General features: G+C 54.3%; 1 protein-coding gene across 2 annotated transcripts in view; it reads right to left on the bottom strand.

Annotated features, from left to right (window-relative positions):
- Positions 1–24877, bottom strand: part of DNAAF5 (dynein axonemal assembly factor 5) — a 79903-nt gene that overhangs the window by 22080 nt on the left and 32946 nt on the right. The window contains exons 8-13 of one of the 2 annotated variants that reach the window (XM_032145954.2): positions 23277–23445; positions 17069–17216; positions 13355–13505; positions 12393–12549; positions 7512–7703; positions 1774–2730 (exon numbers count right to left, since the gene is read on the bottom strand). In XM_032145954.2, coding sequence (XP_032001845.1) covers positions 2594–2730; positions 7512–7703; positions 12393–12549; positions 13355–13505; positions 17069–17216; positions 23277–23445 — 954 coding nt within the window. In that variant the 3' untranslated portion in view covers positions 1774–2593. Of the gene's footprint in view, positions 1–1773; positions 2731–7511; positions 7704–12392; positions 12550–13354; positions 13506–17068; positions 17217–23276; positions 23446–24877 lie in introns of those variants that run through there. The other variant, XM_058434433.1, reaches the window with a different exon arrangement.

The raw sequence follows: 24877 nt of genomic DNA, 5'->3' as shown, positions 1-24877 counted from the left end.
TGGCCTCCCAAAGTGCTGGGATTACAGGCATGAGCCACCACCACGCCAGGCTCATTTAAAAAATTTTTAGTAGAGATGGGGTCGCCCTCTGTTCCCCAGGCTGGTCTCGAACTCCTGGGCTCAAGTGATCCTCTCCACTCAGCATCCCAAAGTGCTGGATTTTACAGACATGAACCACCACACCCAGCCCATAAAAATTTCAAAGAATTAAGTGGAGAGGGACGTAATGCCTCTTGGGTGTCTATGAACCCTTGTAGGCTGGGTTTCCGTCTTTCTCTGAACACACGCACCTGTGGACGTGCCAGGTCCCTGGGAGCTCCCTTACAGATGTGTGGAGACGGAGCGGCAGTGCTGATGTCTCTTCCCATGCTGTGGCCCCAGCACGCAGGGTGAGGGACCGTCCAGGGGTTGGTGCACCTGCGTCCGAGGGGTTGAGGGGCCCCTCACATGTGTGTCCTCTTGGGCAAGCTCCCTGCCATTCATTTCTGGTTCTTGTGACAGAGACAGACGATGGAGCCTTGTGCTGGATGGGAGCTGGATGGGAACTGCTTGGTGCACAGGTGGGGGTCCTTCCAGTCCGCAGCCTCAGAATCACCTGCAGGGCTGACTGCAGCCCACCCGTCTCTGCCTCAGTAGGTCTGGCCTGAGGCCCTGCAATATGCATTTCTAACAAGCTTCCAGGTGAGGCTGCTGCCACTGGCTCCGTCGCCACTGAGGACCACCGACCCAGGGGCTCTTAAGGGCCCTTCAAGGACATGGCAGAAGCCACAGAGGTCAAAGGGCACACAAGGAAGAGGTAGAAGATCACCCCTGAGGGCCCCTGAAATCCCCGTGGCCACCAGTTACAGAAGCTGGCGCAGGGAGCAGGCGTGACGGTGTAGCTCTGAAGGGGACCAGAGGGTGGCGAGGGTGTCTAGGGCCGGGGATGTGAGTGCATGGGGCAGGCTCAGCCATACATGCTGACCTCCCAACCTGGACACTCCAGCCATCCCCAAGGCTGAACTCCTCCAACCCTGACACCCCCCAGGGGTGACCTCCCCTAACCCAGACACCCCCCAAGAGTGACCTCCTTCCACCCTGACACCCCCCAAGGCTGACCTCCCCCAACCCAGACACCCCACAGGGCTGACCTTCCCCCACCCTGATACCCCCCAAGGCTGAACTCCCCCAAGGCTGACCTCCTCCAGCCCAAACACCACAAGGCTGACCTCCCCCAAGCCAGACACCCCCCAGGGCTGACCTCACCCGACCCTGACACCCCCTGAGGTTGACTTCCCTCAACCCAGACACCCCCCAAGGCTGACCTCTCCACCCCAGTGTCCCCCCCAGGCTGGCCTCCCACAGCCTGGACACCCCAGCCACCCCCAAGACTGACCTCCCCCACCCAGACAAACCCAAAGGTGACCTTCCTCCACCCGGACAAAACACCCTCCACCAAGGTTGACGTCCCCCAACTCTGAAACCACCCCCCATCCAGATTGACCTCTCTGCACCTGGACACCCCAGCTGCCAACCAAGGCTGACCCCCCCCAACCCTGATACCCCTCAAGGCTGGCCTGCCCCCACCCTGATGCCCCAGCCCCTCTCAAGGTGAGTCCCATGGGGCCCTCCTTACCGGGGGTGTTGCCCGAATATGTTGGGAGCTCCTGCCCCCTGGTGTCCAGAGGGGACACTACGACACCCCGCAGAGGAACCCTAGAATTCTAGAGGCTGGGATCCCTGCCTGACATGTTCGGTTAGTTACCAACCCACAAAGTCAGGCATACACAATCATTATAACAAATATTTTTAATTAAATTTTCAAACATGAAAGTATAAATGTTAATATTTGTTGAAAAATATACATAGCATTTCCCCCTTGTGTGAACACAATGGCTTACGGTAACAATACCCACTTACAATGAGATCTTTTAGGCACTTGGGTGTAAAATGTGCGAGAGGGAAATACAATTTTACTTTCTTGCTGCCTATAGGGGCAACCAAAATTAGATCTGATGAAATATCATTTTCAACACTGTTAGCATTACCGACTTAAAATATATGGTGACCAAATATATAACCTTTAAAGTCCCAGTATATAAAACAGAAGAAATTTGATAAGTTGTTAAGATTCCAAATTCCTTTTAGTCTGTTCACTGAGATATTAAATTTCAGGACACAAAACCCAAAAAGAGATTTCATTTCTTTATAATCACTTTGGCTTTTTTCTTTTTTGTTAAATAGGTAAAAACTTTCTTGGTGGGCATCTAAGCAGGATGGAACCGATAATTCATGAACCCAGCTGCGCATGTGAGGCTTAAAAACTAAGATGATGCTGATTTGGCTGCAGGAGGAGCAGCTGCGATTTACTTTTAATTTCAAATCAGCTGTAGACGTTTGGGAGACCTCTTGATGAACGGAACAAATCACATAAAATGCAGAATCCACTCAGAGGCTGTTATTCCAGGGGAAGAGCAGACAGGTGTCCTGAGGAGTACATTCTTGCTGTCACAGTCTTGCTGCTGGCACAGAGGTGCCTTGTTTATAAGATTTAAAGGCCACAAACTCCGGCTCAGGTGGGGACGAGGGTGTGCTGTGGTTCGCACCAGTGTGGTCACTGCGTGGCCGGCACGGCCTGCACATGCTGCAGGAGCTGCTCGCAGTAGGTGGCCGAGCGGTGCTTGTGGATGACGGCCTCCGTCTCCCTCACCAGGAGATCTGGGAACAGCCCGCTGCCCTCTTTGAGGACCTCTGTAAAACAGCAAAACACCCTGAACATGCCAGAAATAAACATGAAACCAATCTTACTTCTCGTGCAAATCGGCTTCATATTAAAGTTCAAGCATCTGTAAAAGCATTTGCAAATGACCTGACATTGTTGGGTGGATACACAGTAGTCACAATGTGGATACGAGTGACCCGAGCCACAATGTGGATACGAGTGATCTGATTCAAAATGTGGGTACGAATGACCTGACACTGCTGGACGGGTGCACAGTAGTCACAATGTGGATACGAGTGACCCAAGTCACAATGTGGATACGAGTGATCTGACTCACAATGTGGGTACAAATGACCTGACGCTGCTGGACAGGTGCACAGTAGTCACAATGTGGATTCGAATGACCTGATCCTGCTGGATGGGTGCCCAGCAGTCATAATGTGGATACAAGTGACCTCACGCTGCTGGCCATGTGCACGGCAGTCCCAATGTGGATATGAGCGACCTGATGGGGCAGATGGGTACACGGCAGTCATAACGTGGATACAAGTGAGCTGACATTCTGGATGGGTGGACAGCAGTCAGAATATGGATACAAATGACCTGAGTCACAATGTGGAGACAAGTGACCTCATGCTGCATGGCGGTCCCTATGTGAATATGAGGAACCTGATGCTGCTGGGTGGGTGCACGGCAGTCACAACATGGACTCAAAGAACTTAAAAATCGCCTCCTGGCAGTTGTTGGCAGACCGTGAAATGATGTCCTCCAGTCTTCAGGTGGCATTTTTGGGCTTAGAACAGGTCTCACAGGAGCAAATAAACAGGCTCGGAAAAACAGACGACTTTCTTAACCAATTTGCTGATGCCAATTCACCTGCCGCAGTGACTGCAAACCTCCCACGGGCCAGGCACCACCAACACGGCCGGAAATGAACCCACACTTAAGGAGGGTTCATCAGGAAGGAGTGGCCGATGATGAAAATCAGGAAGGCAAATGTGTCAGAGGCTCGTGGTGGTGCGTGTGATGGGGGCAGTGGGAGCTGCAGGGATGGGGGCCAGTAAGGGTCAGGCATGTCTAGCTGAGGCAGGAAGGGGATGGGGAGGTTGCTGCGGTGGCTGGGGAGCCTATCAGATTCTGCTGGGAGTTAAGAGGGGTCCCAGGAGGACCTCAAGGTCTCTGCCTTCGGTCTTGAGGACAGATGGCCACTGAGCCACTGAGGGTGGGGGGACCCGGCAGGCAGAGTCACGGAGGGGGGTAGTGGCCCAGGGTTCGGCACCAGGCAGCCACACTCGTGTGTGGAGCCGAGGGCAGGGTGGCGTGGAGGGTGGCGTGGAGGGTGGCGTGGAGGCCAGGAGAAGAGCTCTGAGGGAGCGGTGCAGACACAGCAGAGGAGCAGTGCGGGGGCCCACATGGGTGAAGGTAAGACCAGGAGGCTGAGCACGGGTGTCCTGCAGCCAGAGGAGGGCGCGTGGCCGCCAGCTGTGCCTGGCGCTGCTCAGAGGTGCAGGCAGGTGGACGGCCACGGATGCCTGCCACGGGCCCAGGGCCTCGAGGGGTAAGGCGGGCTGCTTCCAGGGAGCCTGCTGCCAGGCGGACGTGCGGTGGGGGAGGTGGGGGTCGGCGTCCAGGATATCTGTTTCGTTTTTTTAAAGACAACAGAAAGAATGGCCTGGACCGTGCAGTGGGGAAGGGAGATGCCCTGTGCGGTCCTCGGGAGGCGAGAGGGCCGGGGCTGCAGGCTGAGCTGTGCACAGGGGCACTGGTCTCCTCAGCCTAGAAAGGTCCTGAGGGCGAGTGAGGCTGAGGCTGAGGGTAGGGGAAGCTCAGAACTCGGGTTGATGGTGCGTAGTGCAGGGCAGGAGAGCTGGGAGGGTGTAGGCAGGGCTGGGATTTGCCAAGGAGTGTGGGGAGCTGGGGGCGCGGGGTGGATCTGGCAGGACAGGCCTGCGCATGAGCTGCTGTCCTCCTTTTAAACAATTTCCAATTGGTCTCCCATTCGCAGCTTCTTTCCGTGACCTGGAGAGAGCACCGGCCCCGCCGTGGGTCGATGGGCTCTGGAGCTCCCTCACTGGCTGACAACCTGATTCCACGACTCAAGGCAAGGGCTCCCGACATGTGCTCCAAGGCCCTCGGGTTCCCCAGGGGGTACCCTTCAGGGGGTCTGTGAGTCAAAGCCAGGTTCGTGGTCACACGCAGAGCACGCCCGGCCTGTCACTGTGCTCACACCTGTGCAGATGTGGGAGCAGCTGAGGCCCGCGCCCCCTGCCACACTCACCCTCGAGCACACGGCTTCACCTGCCACACTCACCCTCACGCACAGGGCTTCTATCCGCGAGTGGGCACCAGATGCCCCGCATCACACTGAGGACCAGGGTCGTGCAGCTGAGCTGCTTTTTCCAGGAAGAATGACGGAGGGACGGGCAGTGCACCCAGCCTGGCTGCGCTGATGCGGGATCTGGCAGAGCATGGCGTGAAAGTGAACAGCCCGAGTCCCTCCCAGAACAACTGACAGGGTTTGTGGCCGAGGATACAAGTCAAGCTCTCACACAAAAAATCAGAATTATCCAAAGCTTGGCCCTGCCACCACAAGCCTGGACTCTTCTGAGCCTGGTGCCGATGCAGGGGAGTTTCTGATGTTGCCTAACGGGACGCAGCCACGCCAGGACGATCAGTTTCTGACGCCGCGTGAGGGGACGTGGCCATGCCACGAAGGTCCGCGTTTCTGACGCCATGTAAGGGGACGTGGCCACGCCAGGAAGGTCCGAGTTTCTGACGCCGCGTGAGGGGACGTGGCCACGCCACGAAGGTCCGAGTTTCTGACGCCGCGTGACGGGACACAGCCACCCCAGGAAGATCTGACATCGCATAACGCGATGTGGCCACGCCAGGAGATGGGACGCAGCTGTGCCAAGAAGGTCCAAGTGGTATTTTCCAAAAGACGTCAAAAGGCAAAGTGAGCACATCGAGGCCCAAAGCTTCCACACAGCAAAGGGAACAATGAGCAGAGGACGGTAGCCTCGCAGGGACGGCCCGCGGGTACGGGACGGGAGACGGTATCTGCGAACCGCCGCCTGACATGGATTAATCACTGGAATCTACGAGGAGCTCAGGCTCAACAGGAGACGATCTGATAATCCAATTAAAAATGGGTAAAAGACCTGAATAGACATTTCTCAAAAGACGGCATGGAAATGACAAATAGGCATCTGAAAAGGTGCCCAGCACCACCGCTCCTCAGAGAAATGCAGACAGAAACCACCGAGAGTCGTCCTCTCACCCCAGTTAAAACGGCTGCTATCCAAAGACGGGCAGAAACACGTCCCGGCGCGGAAGTGGAGACAAGGGAACCCGCTGGTGGGAATGTAAACGAGAACCGCTTGGAGAACAGTCTGTGGGTCCCTCAAAAAACTAAAAATAGAGCCCCATACAGTCCAGCAATCCCACTCCTGGGCATATACCCAAAAGAGAGGAAATCAGCTATGGGGGAGAGCTGCACGCGCATGCCGACCGTCCCCACCGTTCCCAGCGGCCAAGGTTTGGAAGCAACTAGGTGTCCACAGACAGATGAAGGGAGAAGGAAAAGTGGCACACACAGTGGAATATTACTCAGCCACAAAAGAAATGAGATCCGGTCACTGGAACAACATGGAGGGAAGCAGAGGTCGCTATGTTAAGCGAAATAAGTCAGGCACAGAAGGACAAATTCCGCACGTTCTCATTTGTGGGAGCTAGAAATAAAAATAATTGAACTCATGGAGATAGAGCAGAAGGATGGTTCCCAGAGGCTCGGAAGGGGAACGGGGCCGGGGGGAGAGGTGGGGATGGTTAATGGATACAAAAACAGAACGAATAAGAGCTAGTATTTGATAGCACAACAGGGCGACTGGTCAACAATAATTTATCACACATTTAAACATAACGAAAAGTATCACTGAATTATTTGTAACACAAAGAAAGGGTAAGTGTTTGAAGTGACGGGCACACTGCATGCCTGTATCACAGTATCACACGTGCCTTATAAATATATACACCTACTGTGTACCCACAAAAATTAAAAATACAAATTTTATTTAAAAAAAAGCAAAATCATTACGTTCACCACCACCAACAAAACAAAACAAAAAAAAAAGAAAAAAAAGCAAATCATTACATTCCAAGTGCGAGATGGACCAGCGGATTTTAATGCACTGAGCGTGGAAGGCTCTGTGGTGTGGTCTCAGGCCCTGTGCTGTGAGTAACCTTCAAGGGACGGCCTGTGTCGCTGTTGGCGTGGTACCGAAGAAGTCCCACGCCTATCTGAAAAGGCTACTAAAATACTCTTCTTTTGTCCAACTACACCTGAAGCCACAGGCAAGGCCAGGTTATTTTCCACGTATTTCAACCAGAGCCATACACATCACGACTGACTGTATGGAAGATGTGAAAGTCCAGTGTCTTCCATCAAGCTACACATTTAAGACATTTGCAAAAATTGTTCTTGCAGATGATTTTGTTTCGGAAAATATTTTTCACAAACAGAAGTCATCTGTGTCAATATATACTGGGCTTACTATTGTTATTTTAAACAATTAAGAAATATTCTAGAATGCTCTCAATTTTGATTTCTGTTAGAGGAAACGTCAGCGGCTGTCACCACAAAGACAGGCGCTTTCAGGGCTCGCCAAGAACTCAAGAGTGTGCTAGGCTGGAGCTGAGGCCCCTCCTGTGCGCCAGGGCCCTGTGGCCGGTCACACGGCTCAGCCACAGAGGCCCGTGGCAGGCGCTGCAAGCAGGCATCGGAACGAAGGCCAAGCTGTCGGAGTCTCACCTAAAATCGCATCCTGGATGGCCCTCTCTGGATCGTCAAGGTGAACCAGCAACTCTCGGTACAGGTACTGGACACTGCTTTGATAGTAGGACTTTCCGTCAGCACCTTTCACACACTGCAGCCAGGTGACCAAGGTGGAGGCAGCTGCCATCCTCACGTCGTTGGAAACGTCGTCTAGGCGTTTTAAGAGTTCTGGAAGGAGGGGGCGAGACAGGTGTGTGAGTCTAGAGCAGACATTTCACGTCTAAACGTCCACAAAGGCATTTAGTTCACACTCACATGGGACACCTGCCCTGGGGTCCTAGGAAACTCACACCTCACGGGAGACTCCGTGCATCTCGAGCCACATGCAAGGTGCTCCTGGTGACCTAGGACCCCTGAACCCCAGCCAACAGAGTGGAGGCGGCCCAGGCCCTGCTGCGGCCCCTGTAATAACCTGCCCTGCAGGCGCAAAGCCTCCCTGTAGCTGTAGCTGTGTGCTCACCTGGCCCTCCACCTCCTGCTCCCAGATGCTCAGATCCCCGAGCCGGCCACCCCACCCAGCTCCAACCCTGCCCTCCCACCAGAGCTGAGGACTCAGTGACAGACAACCCCCTGCTGTGGTCAGTTTGCTGCTGCTGAAAACAGAAGGATGATCCTTCCCGACGGGTAGAAACTTATGAGGTTAATGGACATAATTTTTATCAAATTTATGCTTTTTTTCACATCATCTTAAAAAAATCTTTGGCACCCCCTTCTGTGCATCATCCGGAGATTCGCAGACAACCGAGCTGCAAAACCACTCGGAGGCCCATCTTCCCGACGCTGGGAGGGGCAGCTGCCCACGCCTGGCACGAGGCCCATCTTCCCGCTGCAGAGTTGGGCTGGGTCTCTGCTGCTTTTGCAACGTGGAGAGTATGATCCTCTCTCAGCAAGAGGTTCCTGTGTAATGAAAGGCATGAAAAACATCCAGAGTTCAGGCCATCCTACCAAGCCATTGAGACAAGTAGGACCCAGTGGGTTAACTCCTGGCAGATGTCCAGGCGCTTCCCTGAGGGTTCTGGGCCCTGAGGGTGCTGGACCTTCCAGCCACCAAACACAGGCACCAAGGAGGAAGCCGCGGAGCGCATCCAGGCATTACAGCGCCAAACCCTGAAGCAGCCCTGCACGGCAGGTGCTCTCGCTGCACGGTGGGTGCCCTCGCTGCACGTGTCTCAGGAGGAAGGACGGAGTCAGATGCTCAACTCACCCAAGGTCGTCCCACTAGCAAACATCTATGGGCCTGGACAGGATCCTCGGAGGCCTCCTGCTGGCGCGGTCGACTATGGAATTGCACAGAGTGGCGCTGGCTATTGTGTTTTTACGATGGCCACTCCCTGGATGGCCTGCAGGTCCACTTTTGTACCAGTTTAGGGTTCCTTTCATGCACGACTAAGCCAGGCAGAATCGGCTCACACTGGCCTGTCTGCTGTTCATGTTTGTGTCTGTCTGTCCTGGGAGGCCTGGGTGCCTGTGCTCCCAACTCAGGACATCCTTCCCTTCCCCGCCGAGGAGGCCACGATTCGTCTGACACTTCACCCTGGGAAGCCCAGAGCTGGCACTAATGGGCAAGGAGCCTCTCAAGGAAACTTTTGTAGTGAAAATAAACGGGGGGCTGCGGCCCAGACGCCCAAACACGCTCCGACGCCCAAATGCGTGCAGCCTTTCTGCCGGCTCCTGTTTTAAAAAGTGAGTGAATTCCCAACAGTCGCATGGACTGAACTTGTTCCAGAGTCAGTGGGAACAGGATGTTTGTTACTAAAGAATAAAAACAGAAAAGCAAAGGTGAGAGAATGAGTGACAAAGACACCCGGACCTCAGTTCAGCAGGCGGTGGTTTTTCTGCCCAGCGCCGCGTGTAGTGTGAATCTGAAAATTCATGTCTGTCTCCAGTTCTGAAAGATTCTGAGGCACCATCTCTCCTCCATTCTCTTCTCCTGGGATTCAGAAAAGCCCGGGAGCCTCTCGGTCCACTTGGCGCCTCTCTCCATCCCGTGTCCTCCGCCCACTCCAGGCCCCGCGTCCCTCTGTGTCCCATGTCCTCCGCCGGCTCCAGGTGGAATCTCGGGGAATTCCACATTCCTGGCTTTCATGTCACTAACTCTGTTTTCAGCCACATTCAGTCTAGAGTTGACCCAATGCACAGAGTGTGAAGTTCCGATGACTCCATGCATTTCCGGGAATTAGTAAGAACCATCTTTTAAAAACTGCTAAAGATTTCTGCCATAAATACACGAAGTATAGATAATCACATAAAGTAGAGCTCATCAGGAGAGCCTGAGTGGCTGCTTCCTGCCCACCCCATCCCCTTCCTCCCTCGCTGGGTAACTGCTTTCCTGACAGTAGCACCAGCATGGCATTCCGTGTCACTGGACTCCCCAGCGATCGTGTCCGTTTCCATCTGTTCTTTATTTCTGCTTGTTTTCTTGTTGCTCAATTTGTTTTTTAGTGGATGTTGTTCTTTTAGCTTTTTGAGGATCTTAAACACGCCTCAAAAAAGGTAACTTTGAGGTGGTTCTATTATCGGCACTTCCTTCCCGGGCTGGGTACGAGGCCACCCTTAGCGCCGGGTCTCTGGTGTTCTGAGGCAGCAGTCCCCAACCTTTTTGGCACCGGGGCTGGTTTCATGGAAAACAATTTTCCATGGACGGGGGTGGGGTGGGGGGTGGGGTGGGGGTGGGGGGGGTGGGATGGTTTCGGGATGATTCACGTGCGTTACATTTATTGTAACGTTATTTCTATGATGACTACATTGTAACATATAAGAAGATAATTCTACAACTCATCATTATGTAGAATCAGTGGGAGCCTGAGCTTGTTTTCTGCAACTAGACGGTCCCATCTGGGGATGATGGGAGACAGTGATGGATCATCAGACGTTAGTTTCATACGGAGCGTCAGCCCGGATCCCTCACATGCACGGTTCACAATAGGATTTGCGCTCCTATGGGAATCTAATGCCATCGCTGATCTGATGGGAGGCAGAGCTCAGGTGGTAATGAGAGAGATGGGGAGTGGCTGTAAACACAGATAAAGCTTCACTTGCCCACCTCTCACCTCCTGCTGTGCGGCCTGGTTCTTAACAGGACCCGGACAGGTACTGGCCCATGGCCTGGGTGGCGGGGGCCCTGTCCTGAGGGGTTTGTGTGCAGGCTGCCCTGAGTGAGGGGCTCTCCGAATTCATGACTGTTCAGTGCTGCTTCTTTTCGGAGGCTTCAAGCTAACCACCCCATTCCCCTCCCCAGTGCTTGCTCTCACCTGGGGTTGGTCTGGGGTTTGGGCTTCAGGAGGCGGTGACACTGAGGCTGTGCCCCTGGTCCTGCTGCAGGGTGGCCTGGCCCCGTCTCCCCACAGGCAGCTCCAGCCGCCCCACCCTGAGGGCACTGCTCTATGGGGACCCTGCAACCCTTAAGGGCCCCACTCCCGGCCGCGTGGAAGCTGAGCCTTGTCACCCCCACCCAGTGCTGGTTTGGAGACCTCTGCCTTGCTTCTTGCTGTGCCATTTAATTTGTGGTATTTCATCTGTCATTGCCCTTTGTTCTCATAGTACCAACTTGAACAGAAGTCAAAGAGGAGCATTTTCTATTTTTTTAATTGAGATGGAGTCTGGGTCTGTCACCCAGGCTGGAATGCAATGGTGCGATCTTGGCTCACTGCAACCTCCACCTCCTGAGTTCAAGCAATTCTCCTACCTCAGCCTCCTGAGTAGCTGGGACTACAGGCGTGCGCCACCACGCCCAGCTAATTCTTTTATTTTTAGTAGAGACGGGGTTTCACCATTTTGGCCAGGATAGTTTCAATCTCTTGACTTTATGATCCACCCGCCTCGGCCTCCCAAAGTGCTGGGATTACAGGCGTGAGCCACCGCACCCAGCCACGTTTGCTATTTTTTTCTATAAAACAACCACCATCAAACTTAAATACAGTCGTCCCTTGGTATCTGTGGGGTTTGGTTCCAGGAATCCACCTCCTCCAGGATACCAAAATCCTCAAATGCTCAAGTCTCTGATAAAAAAAAAAGGCACAGTATTTGCACATGACCCACACACATCTTCCTGCACACCTTAAACTGTCTCTAGATTATGTTTAATGCCAAATACAACGTCCACATGCTTCCTTCACGTGGGTTCAACGTTGTTTTCATGCCAAATACAACGTCCACACAATGCTTCCTTCACGCAGGTTCAACGTTGTTTTAATGCCAAATACAACGTCCACACGCTTCCTTCACGCGGGTGCAACGCTGTTTTAATGCCGAATGCAACGTCCACACGATGCTTCCTTCACGCGGGTTCAATGTTGTTTTAATGCTGAATACAACGTCCACATGATGCTTCCTTCACGTGGGTTCAACGTTGTACTCGGTGCTCAACAAATTCAAGCTTTGCTTTTTGGAACTGTGGAATTCTGCCCCCTAATACATACATATTTATATATGCAAATGTACATACAAATTTGTATTTGTATGTATAAATGCATAAACGTATATATGTAGCCACATATATACATACACACACACATCTACTTTTAAAGACAGGGTTTTGGTCTGTTGCCCAGGCTGGGCTCAAGCGATACTCCTGCCTCAGCTTCCCGAGTAGCTGGGACTACAGGTGTGTGCCACCAGCCCTGGCTAATTTTTAAATTTTTTGTTGAGATGGGGTCTCACTATGTTGCCCAAGCTGGTCTCAAATTCCTGGGCTCAAGCAACCCTCCTGCCTAAAGTGCTGGAATTACAGGTGTGAGCCACCACACCAGCCTGATACTTTTGATCCGAGGTTGGCTGACTCCACGGATACAAATGGAACCCAGGGATACGGAGGACCGACTGTATATACGTAGGCTGTGAACAAAAGAAATGTCCTACCAGGATAAATCTTGATGAGTTTCTCTGCATCCATCATACCACCCGAGGTTTTTAAGAACGTGTTGATAATACGGCACGAGATCAGTCGCGTCATCTGCGAATCTTCCTCCAAGGTGGTGAGGACCTGAGGCATCAGTGTTTCCTGCACCTCCCGTATCTGCAATCAGCAAACACATACGACGTGACTCACATCTGTCCTGGGGGGGCGCTCACCATCCGTGCACTCCTGCCTGGAAGGACTTAGGGGGCTTGAAAGCTTTACCTAAAAAGTAGGCTTGAATCTTGATTGTAAAATTTAGATTTTGAGCAATTTTTAACTTGCTTACTTGATTTTTAGAAAATACGCACACTGTTTACAACTCCTGGGTGAGACACTAATCCTAAACCAGAGTCATGGCTCGCCTGGGTCCCACTGATGTGGGGCTTTCAGCTGGAGCACCGACCGCACCACCCTGTGTGCACCAGGAGGTGGCGCTGATGCTGCACGGGCGCCCGGGGCAGCGCCTTCCCGCCGGGCCGGGCGGCGACCAGGACCGGGGCGGGCATCAGTGTCTGTTTTCTGACGCCTGGTACCAGCTGGAGGTGTTCACAGAAACGATGCGGAAAGCCCAAGCCTGTCCTCTGGCCTGGATCCTGGGATTCGACTCCTGGTCTTGTAGCCAGCATTGGGCGTTAAACCCGAGAAACCCCAGGCTCATCATCAGCAGCAAAACCCGCAGCACGACAGGGCTGGCTGGACCCGGGCGCTCGCTCCCGCTCTCCCGCCTGCTGTCTGAACCGCAGCCCCGCTGCCGGCTCCTGCCCTTCTGCCGCCAGTGTGGGGACAGCCTCTTGGGGTACAGGCCCCAGGTGGAGGTGCAGCTGCTGCCTCCCCAAGTTCCTGCTGCGGGAGCTCTGCCGGGCGCCAGGAAGCCTGTGCAGTCCCCGGCCGGTGTCCACCGAGCACGCAGGGAACCCCATACCTGCTTTGCCGACAGGACGTCGCTGCTGGTGAGCGCCCAGAGGCAGGACACGGCAGCCACGCGGATGGCCGCAGCTGTCCTCCCCGCATGCCACTGCAGATTGGGGGCCAGGATGTCCTTCGTCACCGTCTCGAGGTAGCTGGGAAACTGCCTGGAACCGGAGCGGAGAGGGCGGATGAGGAGGCTGGACAGGAGCTCGGAAGGAACGTTTCGGTCTGGGGATGAATGGGGCTGAGGGGGAGCCAAACAGGAAAACGAACTCGACCCCAAAACACGAGGCCCCTCCTCCTCTCAGGAGCTGCTTCTGAGTGCGAAGTGGGAGGTTCCTCCAGGCCCAACCCCACCCGGGAGACGGGAGATGGCGGTGCCTGTGCAGCTGGCCTCTCCTGCGGCTCCTGTTCTCCAGAGAAGGAGCCAGAGGCCCTGGGCCGGGGGTGCACTTTCAGCCTCTCGCCGCTCCTAGCTCCAAAAGGAGGCTTGGGTGACACCTGGGCGAGGGCAGGTGCGATGGTGTCGGCAGCGCCCAGTGAGCCCCTTCCCATCTGCGTCCCTCCCCCAGAAAAAGGCCAAGTCTCTCCAGCCACAGAACCTTCCGTCCAGCAAGGACAGTCGCTGCGGCTTCAGAGAGGTGGGATGGGAGGGCCACGGGCGCAGTCCTAGGGACCAGAGGACCACAGCTCAGAGAGACGGGCAGTTCCCACCCCGTCGGTGACTTCGTTCTGACGGTGACCAGTCAGGTCAACGTGCCACCAAGACAAACTCAAAGCAAAATGACACACTCATTAGTGACATCCCAACACCACGGTATGTTTCAAAGGTGGTTCTGGTCTCCAAGACCAGCTCCACAGCCCACAGCACTCCAACGTCCGTGAAGCCTGCACAGCATCCCTTCCTCTTCTGGAGGTGCCACCGGCTTGCTCTCAGCAGGGGCCATGTTGGGACCAGCCAGGTAGATGAGCAGACGTGGAAAGTGACATTGGTGTAGCGTGATTTACGTGCATTCAGCGAGGTTTCCGGCGTGTGTCTGTCTTTAAGCAGAGCTGCCATTTTCGGCACCGTGACTTGCAAGAGGGCTCGCAGGAATGAATGAACCCAGCGCCTGCTCCACGGTGACCACACGAAACGGCCTGGAAGTCCTGGCCTTCAGGGTGCGGGGTCCAAGTGTGGGCCAGGCGTGCCACACGGGCGCCACCTAGGAGTGCTTAGGTTTTTTTTAAATTGTTTTTTTTTTTTTTAAATTTTGGGGTGAAGGATGCTCAGCCTGTGTCTGACAGAAGCTCCATCAGAACTTCTGGGTGTCCATCAGAACCACCACTGAACCACTGAACGAGGCACGTTCCTTTTTTTTGAGACAAAGTCTCGCTCTTGCTGCCCTCCGGGGAACCAGGCCTGCAGGGCCTTCAGTCCCGGGATCGGGGCCCGCAGGGCTCCAAGACCTAGTCACAGCCAGGCCTGCAGGGCCCCAAGACGCTACAGTCCACGGGCACCAGGGCCGGGTACAGCCAGGCCTGCAGGGCCCCAAGACGCTACAGTCCACGGGCACCAGGGCCGGGTACAGCCAGGCCTGCAGGACCCCAAGACACTATAGTCCATGGGCACCAGGGCCGGGCACAGCCAGGCCCATAGGACCCGAAGATGCTACAGTCTGCAGGCACCAGGGCCGGGCATAGCCAGGCCCATAGGACTCGAAGATGCTGGGGAGCCAGGGAGCGAGGGGCCCAGTGGCTGGTGCTCCGGGTTCCCTGCCTGAGCACATCCCTATTCACAGAGGGACTCGAGGTCAACTATGGGGCTCGACTCCCAGAAACGGTGCAGCCTCAAAGCCAGGAGCCTCTTGCCCTGAACTCGCAGCCACTTCTCTGGAGCTTCTGTCAGATGCAGGCTGAGCATCCTTCGCTCCAGAATCCAAAGTGCTCCAGGGTCTGACCATTTCTGAGCACTGACGTGACGCTCAAATGAAATACTCACTGGAGCACTTTGGATTTCTGAAGTTTGGATTAGGGATGCTCTACAATGCAATTACTACAGAATTTTAAAAAAACCTAAACACAACTAGTCCCGAGTGTCCCAGGTAAGACACAGAAAGTCTGTGGGAGGCAGTCCTGAGAACCTCTCATGATTCACGGTGTCCAAGGTGGAGACACCACGGCAGATGCAGCCCTCAGCCCTCTTGGGCACCCACACAGCAGGGACCTGCGTACAGGAAGGTGCTCTGCGCAGACGATGGTCAGTGGCGACTCCCCGCCCACCATCTCTACTTCAGCAGAGCCAACTCGCTATTTTATGATTCTAAAAATAAAAACCAAACGGATAAAAAAAATCTTTCCTGCCTATTAAAATAGCTAATAAGTTCATTAAAATCACTGCCATTTGAACACTTTACTTCTCCTGACACCAAGTGCCTTCCACAAGACATTGTTAGGTGCACTTTTTTTGGGAACTCAGCCCAGATGTGGAAACCGTGCTCCGCAGAGTTAAATGTTCCTGGGCAGAACCTGCCCAGCGGTTCCTCCCAAAATACAGCCAGGTGTGAGTTCCAGAGGGAAGGGCCTGGACCCTGCCATGTTATCTGCATGGTATCTACACAAATATCAGCCTGCAAGCTGGAAGGCTGCCACGGCTCTCGGTTCATCTCTTTCTATGATCCGTTCTAAGCCCTGAAGTCTTTGAAGACAAGCAGGAAACAAAATTTCCGGCAGTACGACAGACGGGCTGAGGCCGAGAGCAGAGATGAGGGTCATGAAGGAGAAAAGTCTGAATGCCCGGATTCTTTCCACCTGAGGCTCTGGTGTGTGAACTGCTTTCCGCTTTGACAGATGTGCTGCCGGGGCGGGTCCCGGTGCTGATGCAGCCCAGATCCAGCCGCACAGCCGGGGGGGTGGGACCCAGCTGATGGCACCTTTTGCTCTTAACAAAGCGGCAGGGCCCTAAGAGCTGCCTCAGCAGCGGCACCCGGGCGGGGCCTCTTCCTCCACTGCCCCGCCCAGTGCTCCTGGGGGCGGGGCCTCTTCCTCCACTGCCCCTCCCAGCTCTTCCTCCACTGCCCCTCCCAGTGCTCCTGGGGGGCCCCCATGCTTCTCGCCTTTACTTCAAAGCCATACACCTGGAGGCCCTAGGCCCTCGGGGTCTTAATGCCACCTAAAAGTTCTCTTAGATAATAGAGAGGTATTTCTACCACTTTGACCATCAATAGTAATTCAATCAATTCTTTGTTAGGTTTGAAAAGTGCCCAAAGGCTTTTAAAACAGAGAACAACTAATACATAAGCCATTAATAGTTAATGTTCCCTAAAACTTTTTCATTCACTGGAATTTTAATGACCACACGGAGATGACTTTGACTTAGTGCTTCTCTGTGCATTCCCTGCTGAGAGCTTGTGTTTACCCAGTGAGGATGGACAAGCTGCTTCCGGGCCAGTTAAGCTCAGGGTTCACTGCATACGCCCACCTTACACTTGGTGTGGGGAACCCTCGCCCACAGAGCTGTGGGGGAGGGAGGTGGGGACCCCCGGCCCACCTCAGACTCGGCGTGGGGGAGGGATATGGGGACCCCCTCACGCAGTGCAGTGTTGGGGAGGTGGGAACCCCCTTGCTCAGCGAACTGTTGGGGGGGGAGGTGGGAACCCCCTTGCTCAGCGAACTGTTGGGGAGGGAGATGGGGACCCCTGGCCCAGGCCCCAGCTGGGGGCCGTGCAGAGGCAGAGCCCGGACCTACCCCTGGGAGTTGATGGTGTCCGCGGCTCTGAGCAGCACAGTGGACAGGATGGAGAACAGCTTCAGGCGCATCTGCGGGTCTCGGGAGGGCTGCAGACAGGCCCTGAGCGTGGGCACGACGTGTGGCAGGGCTTCTCCTAGGGCAGGGCCTGCAAGACACAGCACAGGCTCCTGTGCACGGCCCTCAGGAGACGGGAGGTGGCCCCATCCAGCACAGGCCCAGGCTCGGGCGCTCCCACCTGGGAGAGGGCACTATCGGCCACCACCTCCCCACTTCCTCCTTCTGAATCAGTGAGGTGATTATCACAGAAAAGCAGCAGAAAATTTTAACCCCCCCAAAATCACGCTTTTCCATATGAAAACCTTCTATTTGGCCAGGCATGGTGGCTCACGCCTATAATCCCAGCACTTTGGGAGGCCAAGGAGGGAGGATCACCTGAGGTCCGGAGTTTGAAACCAGCCTGGTCAACATGGTGAAACCCCAACTCCACTAAAAATACAAAAATTACCCTAGTATAGTGGCGTGTACCTGTAGTCCCATCTACTTGGGAGGCTGAGGCAGGAGAATCACTTGAACCTGGGAGGTGGAGGTTGCAGTGAGCCGAGATCGTGCCACCGCACTCCAGCCTGGGTGACAAAGTGAGACTGTCTCAAAAACACAAAAACAAAAAACCAAACCTGGGCGTGGTGGCTCACGCCTATAATTCCAGCACTTTGGAAAGCCAAGATGGGTGGACCACCTGAGGTCGGGAGTTCGAGACCAGCCTGACCAACATGGAGAAAACCCCATCTCTACTAAAAATACAAAATTAGCTGGGCGTGGTGGCGGGCGCCTGTAATCCTAGCTGCTTGACTGCTTGAACCTGCGAGGCGGAAGTTGCGGTGAGCTGAGATCGCACTATTGCACTCCAGCCTGGGCAACAAGAGCAAAACTCCGTCTCAAAAACAAAATAACCTTCCATTTTTCTTAAACTTTCCTAAATTTTTTTGAAAAAGTCAAGCAATAGTTGAAATAACCACCAAAATCAATTGTTCTAGTGAAAGAAGTTGTTTAATACCTGCCCCTCAGCGTTGCAGCCCTCACCCCACCCACACTCAGGGCCAAGCTCCTGCACCGTGGCTGCTCTCCGGTGGGCGTGAGGCGTGGGCGCCTGCACTGTGCATCCTACGCCCCAAAGGGTCCCCACTGCAGTAGGACCGCCCGGCCTCCCTGTAAGTCTCCATCAATGACAGGGCAAGGACAGCTCCGAGGGTCCCTGCAGCGTCTCCTGCCAGGCTCAGCCTGCAGGCCCAGGAGCTGAAGGCTCAGGGTGGGGACTGGGTTGGGGCCACAGAGGGAGGCGCTCTGGCCCCGGGCCAGTGTAGAGGGAGTGTCCACTGGCTTATCCAAGCATCTGTGCGTCACCTTGAGCCGTCGCTGGGGACCCCGCGATGCGAGCCTTCTCCCTGGCGCCGCCAGTCATCAGAGCAGGCTGCTCGGTAGTGGACTGAGACCCCCACCTGCCCTTGCCACACGGAGACGCAATGTACTCGCTGCTCTGGCTGGAAGTCAGGCCTCGCGGTGAGACCAGCTGGTGTCTTGGAGGGCCTCCCCACGCAGCCGGGCAGGAGGACTTGCATGGAAGCTGCTGGGACGCCTGACTTGAGCCTCCCGGCAGAGCAGGAGTCTCGGGCCAAGTGCCGCCCTGCCACGAGAACCACGCTGCTTCTTACCCAGTTTCTGACTGTTTCACCCTCTCTACATCTTAAACTACAAACAAGACAGAGTTTCTGGCTTAAAAACGGAAAGAGAACAGCCAAATGTCCACAGGTCACGTCCAACTCCTGGGATGGGAAGGAATTAGCACGCTGAGGGGTGGGCCACTTGCTGTCAAGAATGTTCAAACCTGACGCCCGGGCCACGAGCGCTCCTGCTGGCGGACACTTCTGCCCGGGGCCACGTGTCCGCCCTCCCAGCACTAGCGCTCCTGTTGCAACACGGACACTTCCGCCCGGACCACGTGTTTGCCCTCCCAGCGCGAGCTCCGGCTCGCAACACGGACACTTCCGTCCGGACCACGTGTCTCTCCTCCCAGCGCGAGCTCCTGCTCGCAGCACGGACACTTCCGCCCGGACCACGCGTCTGCCCTCCCAGCACTGGCGCTCCTGCTCGCAGCACGGACACTTCCGCCCGGGCCACGTGTCTGCCCTCCCAGCACTAGCGCACCTGCTCACAGCACGGACACTTCTGCACTGGCTTCACTTTCCCTCCATATCACACTACACGTCTTCCCATTTTGCTGTAAAGGCTTAGGATAATTGTTTTTAATGGTTGCCAGAGCATTTCTTCTATGGAAATATCATTATGTATTTAACTTCGTATGAGGTATTTGGGTCACTTCCAATTTCTGCTATTAAATTATGCCCGGATGCATATTTTTGGGTGCATAGCTTTTTCCATAATTAGAACTGGAAGGATAGATTCTCATGAATGTGATTGCTGGATGAAAGGAGTGAAGACATTGGCAATTCCGGATGCGCACCATCCCACGGCTTTCGAAAAGCACCTTGGCACTCCCAGCTCAGCCACCCTGAGCAGAAGCTGTTTATTTCACTTAATTGGATAAATGAAAAAATGGGACCCTACAGTCTTTTTTTTTTTTTGAGATGGAGTCTCGCTCTGTCATCCAGGCTGGAGGGCCATGGGGCAATCTCGGCTCACTGCAAGCCCCGCCTCCTGGGTTCATGCCATTCTCCTGCCTCAGCCTCCTGCGTAGCTGGGACCACAAGCGCCCGCCACCACACGCAGCTAATTTTTTGTATTTTTAGTAAAGACGGGGTTTCACAGTGTTAGCCAGGATGGTCTCGATCTCCTGACCTCGGGATCCGCCCACCTCGGCCTCCCAAAGTGCTGGGATTACAGGCGTGAGCCACCACGCCCAGCGGGACCCTAGTCTTTAATTCATATTTCCTCATGACTAGAAGGGCTGGATAGTTCCCACTCTATTTGCTTATTAGTTGTATTAATTCTTTTTTATAAAATGTGGATGTTTTGCTTGTTTGGGAGTTAGTGCTTTTTGTTGTTTGGACTCATGGTCTCTCTCTGCTGTCCGGGCTGGAGTGCACTGGTACAATCACAGCTCCCTGAAGCCTCAACTCCTGGGCTCATGTGAGCCTCCTTGCCTCAGCCTCTATCATCAGAGCAGGCTGCTCAGTTATGGACTCGAGTGCTGAGATTATAGGCGTGAGCCACCGTGCCCAACTCTTAATGCTTTTATTCTCATTTTGTGTCAGCTTCATGTACCGAAGATCTCACACTGTCGTACTTACTGCAAATATTTTCCTAAGTCTAATGTTCCTTTTATTTTGGTTCAAATGTATATAGTCAAATCGACATCTTTATAGATCCCCCGTCCTCTCAAAGTTTAGAAATTATCCCTTTCTGTATGTTTAAAATAATTAAAATTTAAAAGGTATCTTCCCATAGAACTTTTGTAAATGAGAAATTTAAAAATTTCTATTAAAAATTGTTTTAATGCTTTTGTCTTCTGTTTATTACAGTAGTGCATGCTCATTAGAGAAAGCTTAGAAAAACATAGAAAAAAATAAAGAAGAAAATAAAAATCATCTGTATTCCCAAGGACATGATGTTGGAAATATTGTATTATATTTGAGGCTGTGCCCCTGATTCCCGAGAGCACCACACATGTATGTGCTCAGATGGGGCTCAGAGAAAATAATCACTGGGAAATGCAGTTTTAAACCAGGCGTGGTGGCTCATGCCTGTAATCCCAGCACTTTGGGAGGCTGAGGTGGGAAGGTTGTTCGAGCCTAGGAATTTGAGATCAGCCTGGGCAACATAAAGAGACCCCATGTCTACAAAAAATACAAAAATTAGCCAAGCGTGGTGGTGGGTGCCTGTGGTCCCAGCTACTCAGGAGGCTGAGGCAGGAGGATGGCTTGAGCCCAGGAGTTCAAGACTAGCCTGGCGGCCGGGCGCGGTGGCTCATGCCTGTAATCCTAGCACTTTGGGAGGCCGAGGCGGGTGGATCATGAGGTCAGGAGATCAAGACCATCCTGGCTAACACGGTGAAACCCCGTCTCTACTAAAAATACAAAAAATTAGCCGGGTGCAGTGGCGGGCGCCTGTAGTCCCAGCTACTCGGGAGGCTGAGGCAGGAGAATGGCGTGAACCCGGGAGGCGGAGCTTGCAGTGAGCCGAGATCCCGCCACTGCACTCTAGCCTGGGCGACAGAGCAAAACTCCGTCTCAAAAAAAAGACTAGCCTGGCAGCATATATGACCCCATTTCCAGAAAAAAAATACAAAAGTAGCCAGGTGGCATGTGCCTACAATCCCATCTACTCAGGAGGCTACGGCAGAGAAATCACTTGATCCCAGAAGTTCAAGGCTCCAGTGAGCTGTGATCGTACCACTGCACTCCAGTCTGGGTGACAGCGTGAGACCCTGTCTCAGAAAACAAAAAACAGAAAAACCCACGCAGTTTTATACCCAGCTCTTGACACCAAACAGCACACTGCGGTCTTCCTGCCTTTCAGCGAATGACAGGAGACGTGGGCCCAAAGAGATGCACGTTACAAGCTGCCAATCGGTTCCGCGAGCACCATAAGAAATGCTGCTGCAAAGAGGAAGAGTAGATGGTGGAGAAGCCACCAGAGCTGCAGTAAATGCGAGTCCTGGCTTCACTGCAAGCCGAGTCTCTCGGGGTTTGCGTGCCCAGTTTTCTGGACTGTGAGGTGAAGGCTGGAGTAATCTGGTGCAAGAGGTTGTTAGGAATAACATTCAGTAAAAATCTGAAATGGAACACCCTGGGCCCCCATCCAAGAGGCCTGTGGGAGAGGGGCTGAGGGAGGCTCTGGAGTCGCTGCCTCGGGAGTTCTCTGTGCTCTGCCTCCTTGTCTGTGAAACGGGGTCACAGTTTCCACCACACAGGCCGGCTGTGAGGGTAGATGAGCTGACGGCCTTAAGGCTTGCAGAGCAGCGTCTGGCATAAAGTGTTTAACGCCCCGAGTGCACGTCAGCAGTTGCCAGCTTTGTTTTTTTTTTTTGGTTTTAGAGACAGGGCCTTGCTGTGTTCCCCAGGCTGGAGTGCAGTGGTGCAGTCACAGCTCACTGAAGCCTCGAACTCCTGGGCTCCAGGGATCCTCCCACTTCAGCTTCCTGAGTAGCTGGGACCACAGGTGCGTACCACCACGCCTGGCTAACTGTATTTTATTTATTTTTAAATTTTAGATTCAGAGGTACATGTGCAGTTTTTTTCTTCATCTTTTTGTAGAGATGAGGTCTTGCCATGTTGGCCAGGCTGGTCTCGAACTCCTGAGCTCAAGTGATCCTCCCACCTCAGCCTCCCAAAGTGCTGGGATTACAGGCGTGAGCCACCACGCCCAGCCAGTATTTTCTTTTCTAATTTGGAAACAGTTTTGAATGCAGCTGACAAAGAACAATTTTGGATATTTTTCCAAGTCTCAGGGAAAAAAAAGGTGAGTCCCTACGAGGCACAGAGATTGCATAAGAACAATCTTAGCGTCCTCAGATGCAGAGCACGACCGCCCTGGTGCACACATCCAACAGGAGGCGGGGGCACTCAGAGCTGCACACGGGAGCGGGAGAGCCAGGGAGGCAAATGAGGAAAAGCTACTGCGGTGAGTTCATGGCCCACGGAGCAGCGTGGGCTGTGTGTCCCAAGGCACTATGGCCGCTGAACGGATGCCTCCTTAGGGTTCTGCAGCGGGTCCTGCCCCACACTGAAGCCCCACTGGGCCACGCTGTCCATCCCAGGAAAGTGGCTGATCCGCAGGCTCAAGGAGAACCACAGAAATTCTGGTCTCAGAGGGGCTGGGGCTGAGGCTGAGGCCCCCATGTCACACACACAGCACTCATGTGGCTAGACATCTAGATTCTGCAACAAAATCCAGACGTATTTAAGAAGCCGGGCTACAAAACAGGCCACGGAAAAGCACACTTTGAAGGTTTCACATGAAAGCGTGTGCCCGGGCCAAGTGGAAGAGCCGCGTCCCACCGTCTTCCATACGATGCTCCTGAAAATGCTGCTTCTCCACAGGCAAGAGTGGCTACTGGGTGCTTTTAAAAACACGCTTCGGTGAACCACAGCTCAGCTGGTCGGCGCCGGTACCTGCTGAGCACCTGGGGGAGCAGGTGTGTGGCCTGAGTGGGGCCAGGCACGGCTCGCCAGCTGTCGGGACGGCTCACCTGACTGCGTGACGATGACACTGAACTGCAGGAACTCTGGCGAGTGTGCGGTCCAGTCGAGGTGCAACGCGGTCACCCGCTCCAGGAGGGGACCGATGTGCTTGCGGTAGAGGTCCTGGCAGCCGCTGACACCCTCCACCATGGCCAGTGAGTCCATCGTCTCCTGTGCCTGGAGGTTACAAGTCAGAGACTGAGACAATTCCAACACTCGGGGCTCAGGCCTGCCTGCGGGACGCACTATCCCCCTCATGCGTAAGAACCACACAGGCCGGGCCTGCCAGGATAACCAGGAGGGAGGCTGCCACGGGGAGCCCCGCCCAGGGTGCAGGAGAGCGAGAGCCGCGGGTGCAGGGCGAGACCCTGATCCCGTTCACACCAACGCCGTCTCTGCAGCGAATCATGAAGCAGGCACTGTGCACACTGGGACGCACACAGCACAGGTGGTCTCGGGCTTACACGGACACTGGGTATCCGCCTGGGCAGGCAGGGCTCCTCTGAGAGGGTGAGGGGCAGGCAAGTGGCTTAAAGAGTTAAGCTCAGCAGACCAGACCTCCAGGTAAACGTAACTGGGCAGACAGAGATGATAACCGTGGCCGCCTTTTACTTTTAGCTGGCTGCTCTTCTTGGGGACTTAGGAACAGAGGAAGGGCTGAGGCTCCCTGGTGGCCACTGCCCCAAGCCTGGAGTCTGAATCTGGGGCTGCCTGGCTTCCTCCCCCATGACCAGGAGGCAAAGACTTTGCTTTTGCTGGTACCTCAGGCCCTAACAGTGACAGCGTCTGCTGAGACACACACCCCTTGGGAAGCTTGTTTTTAAAGAGGCCCCAGGAGGGGAGGGGAGAGTAGTAGCCTCCTCCACACCAGGTTCCCCATGGTACATTCAGGCCGTGAATGTCCCAGAGAGAGAACCTGCTGAGAGGGGCTGTCCACAGAGACAGAACGGCAGGAGGAACTAAGTCTCAGCTTCCAGAGAGGCAGACAGACACTGGGGCCTCCAGGGGCCCTAGGAGCCCACGAGGAGGTTGGGGCTAAAAGATTTTGGGGCGTGATGGCCGGGTGCGGTGGCTCACGCCTATGATCCCCGCCCTTTGGGAGGCTGAGGCAGGTGGATCACCTGCGGTCAAGAGCTTGAGACCAACCTGGCCAACACGGCAAAACCTTGTCTCTACTAAAAATATAAAAATCAGCCGGGTGTGGTGGCGCGCACCTGTAATCCTGGCTACTCAGGAGGCTGAGGCAGGAGAGTCACTTGAACCCGGGAGGCGGAAGTTACAGTGAGCAGAGATCGCGCCATTGCACTCCAGCCTGGGTAACACAGTGAGACTCCACTGAAGAAAAAAGGTGATTTTGGGGCATAAACAGGGAGCCCACGGGCGAGAAGTACTTTTGAACGCTGCGCTGCAATGAGAGCAGGAAATCACAGTATCTTCTCTCGACTCACAGTCAACACATGTACTTTTTTTTTTTTTTTTTTGACGGAGTCTCGCTCCGTTGCTCCGCCCAGGCTGGAGTGCAGTGGCACAATCTCGGCTCACTGCAACCTCTGCTTCCCCGGTTCAAGCGATTTTCCTGCCTCAGCCTCCTGAGTAGCTGGGATTACAG

Source organism: Hylobates moloch, unplaced genomic scaffold, assembly GCF_009828535.3.
Source record: "Hylobates moloch isolate HMO894 unplaced genomic scaffold, HMol_V3 SCAFFOLD_24, whole genome shotgun sequence".
NCBI lineage: Eukaryota > Metazoa > Chordata > Mammalia > Primates > Hylobatidae > Hylobates > Hylobates moloch.
The sequence above is the reverse complement of the archived record's forward strand: the minus strand, read 5'-3'. Positions and strand labels throughout refer to the sequence as shown.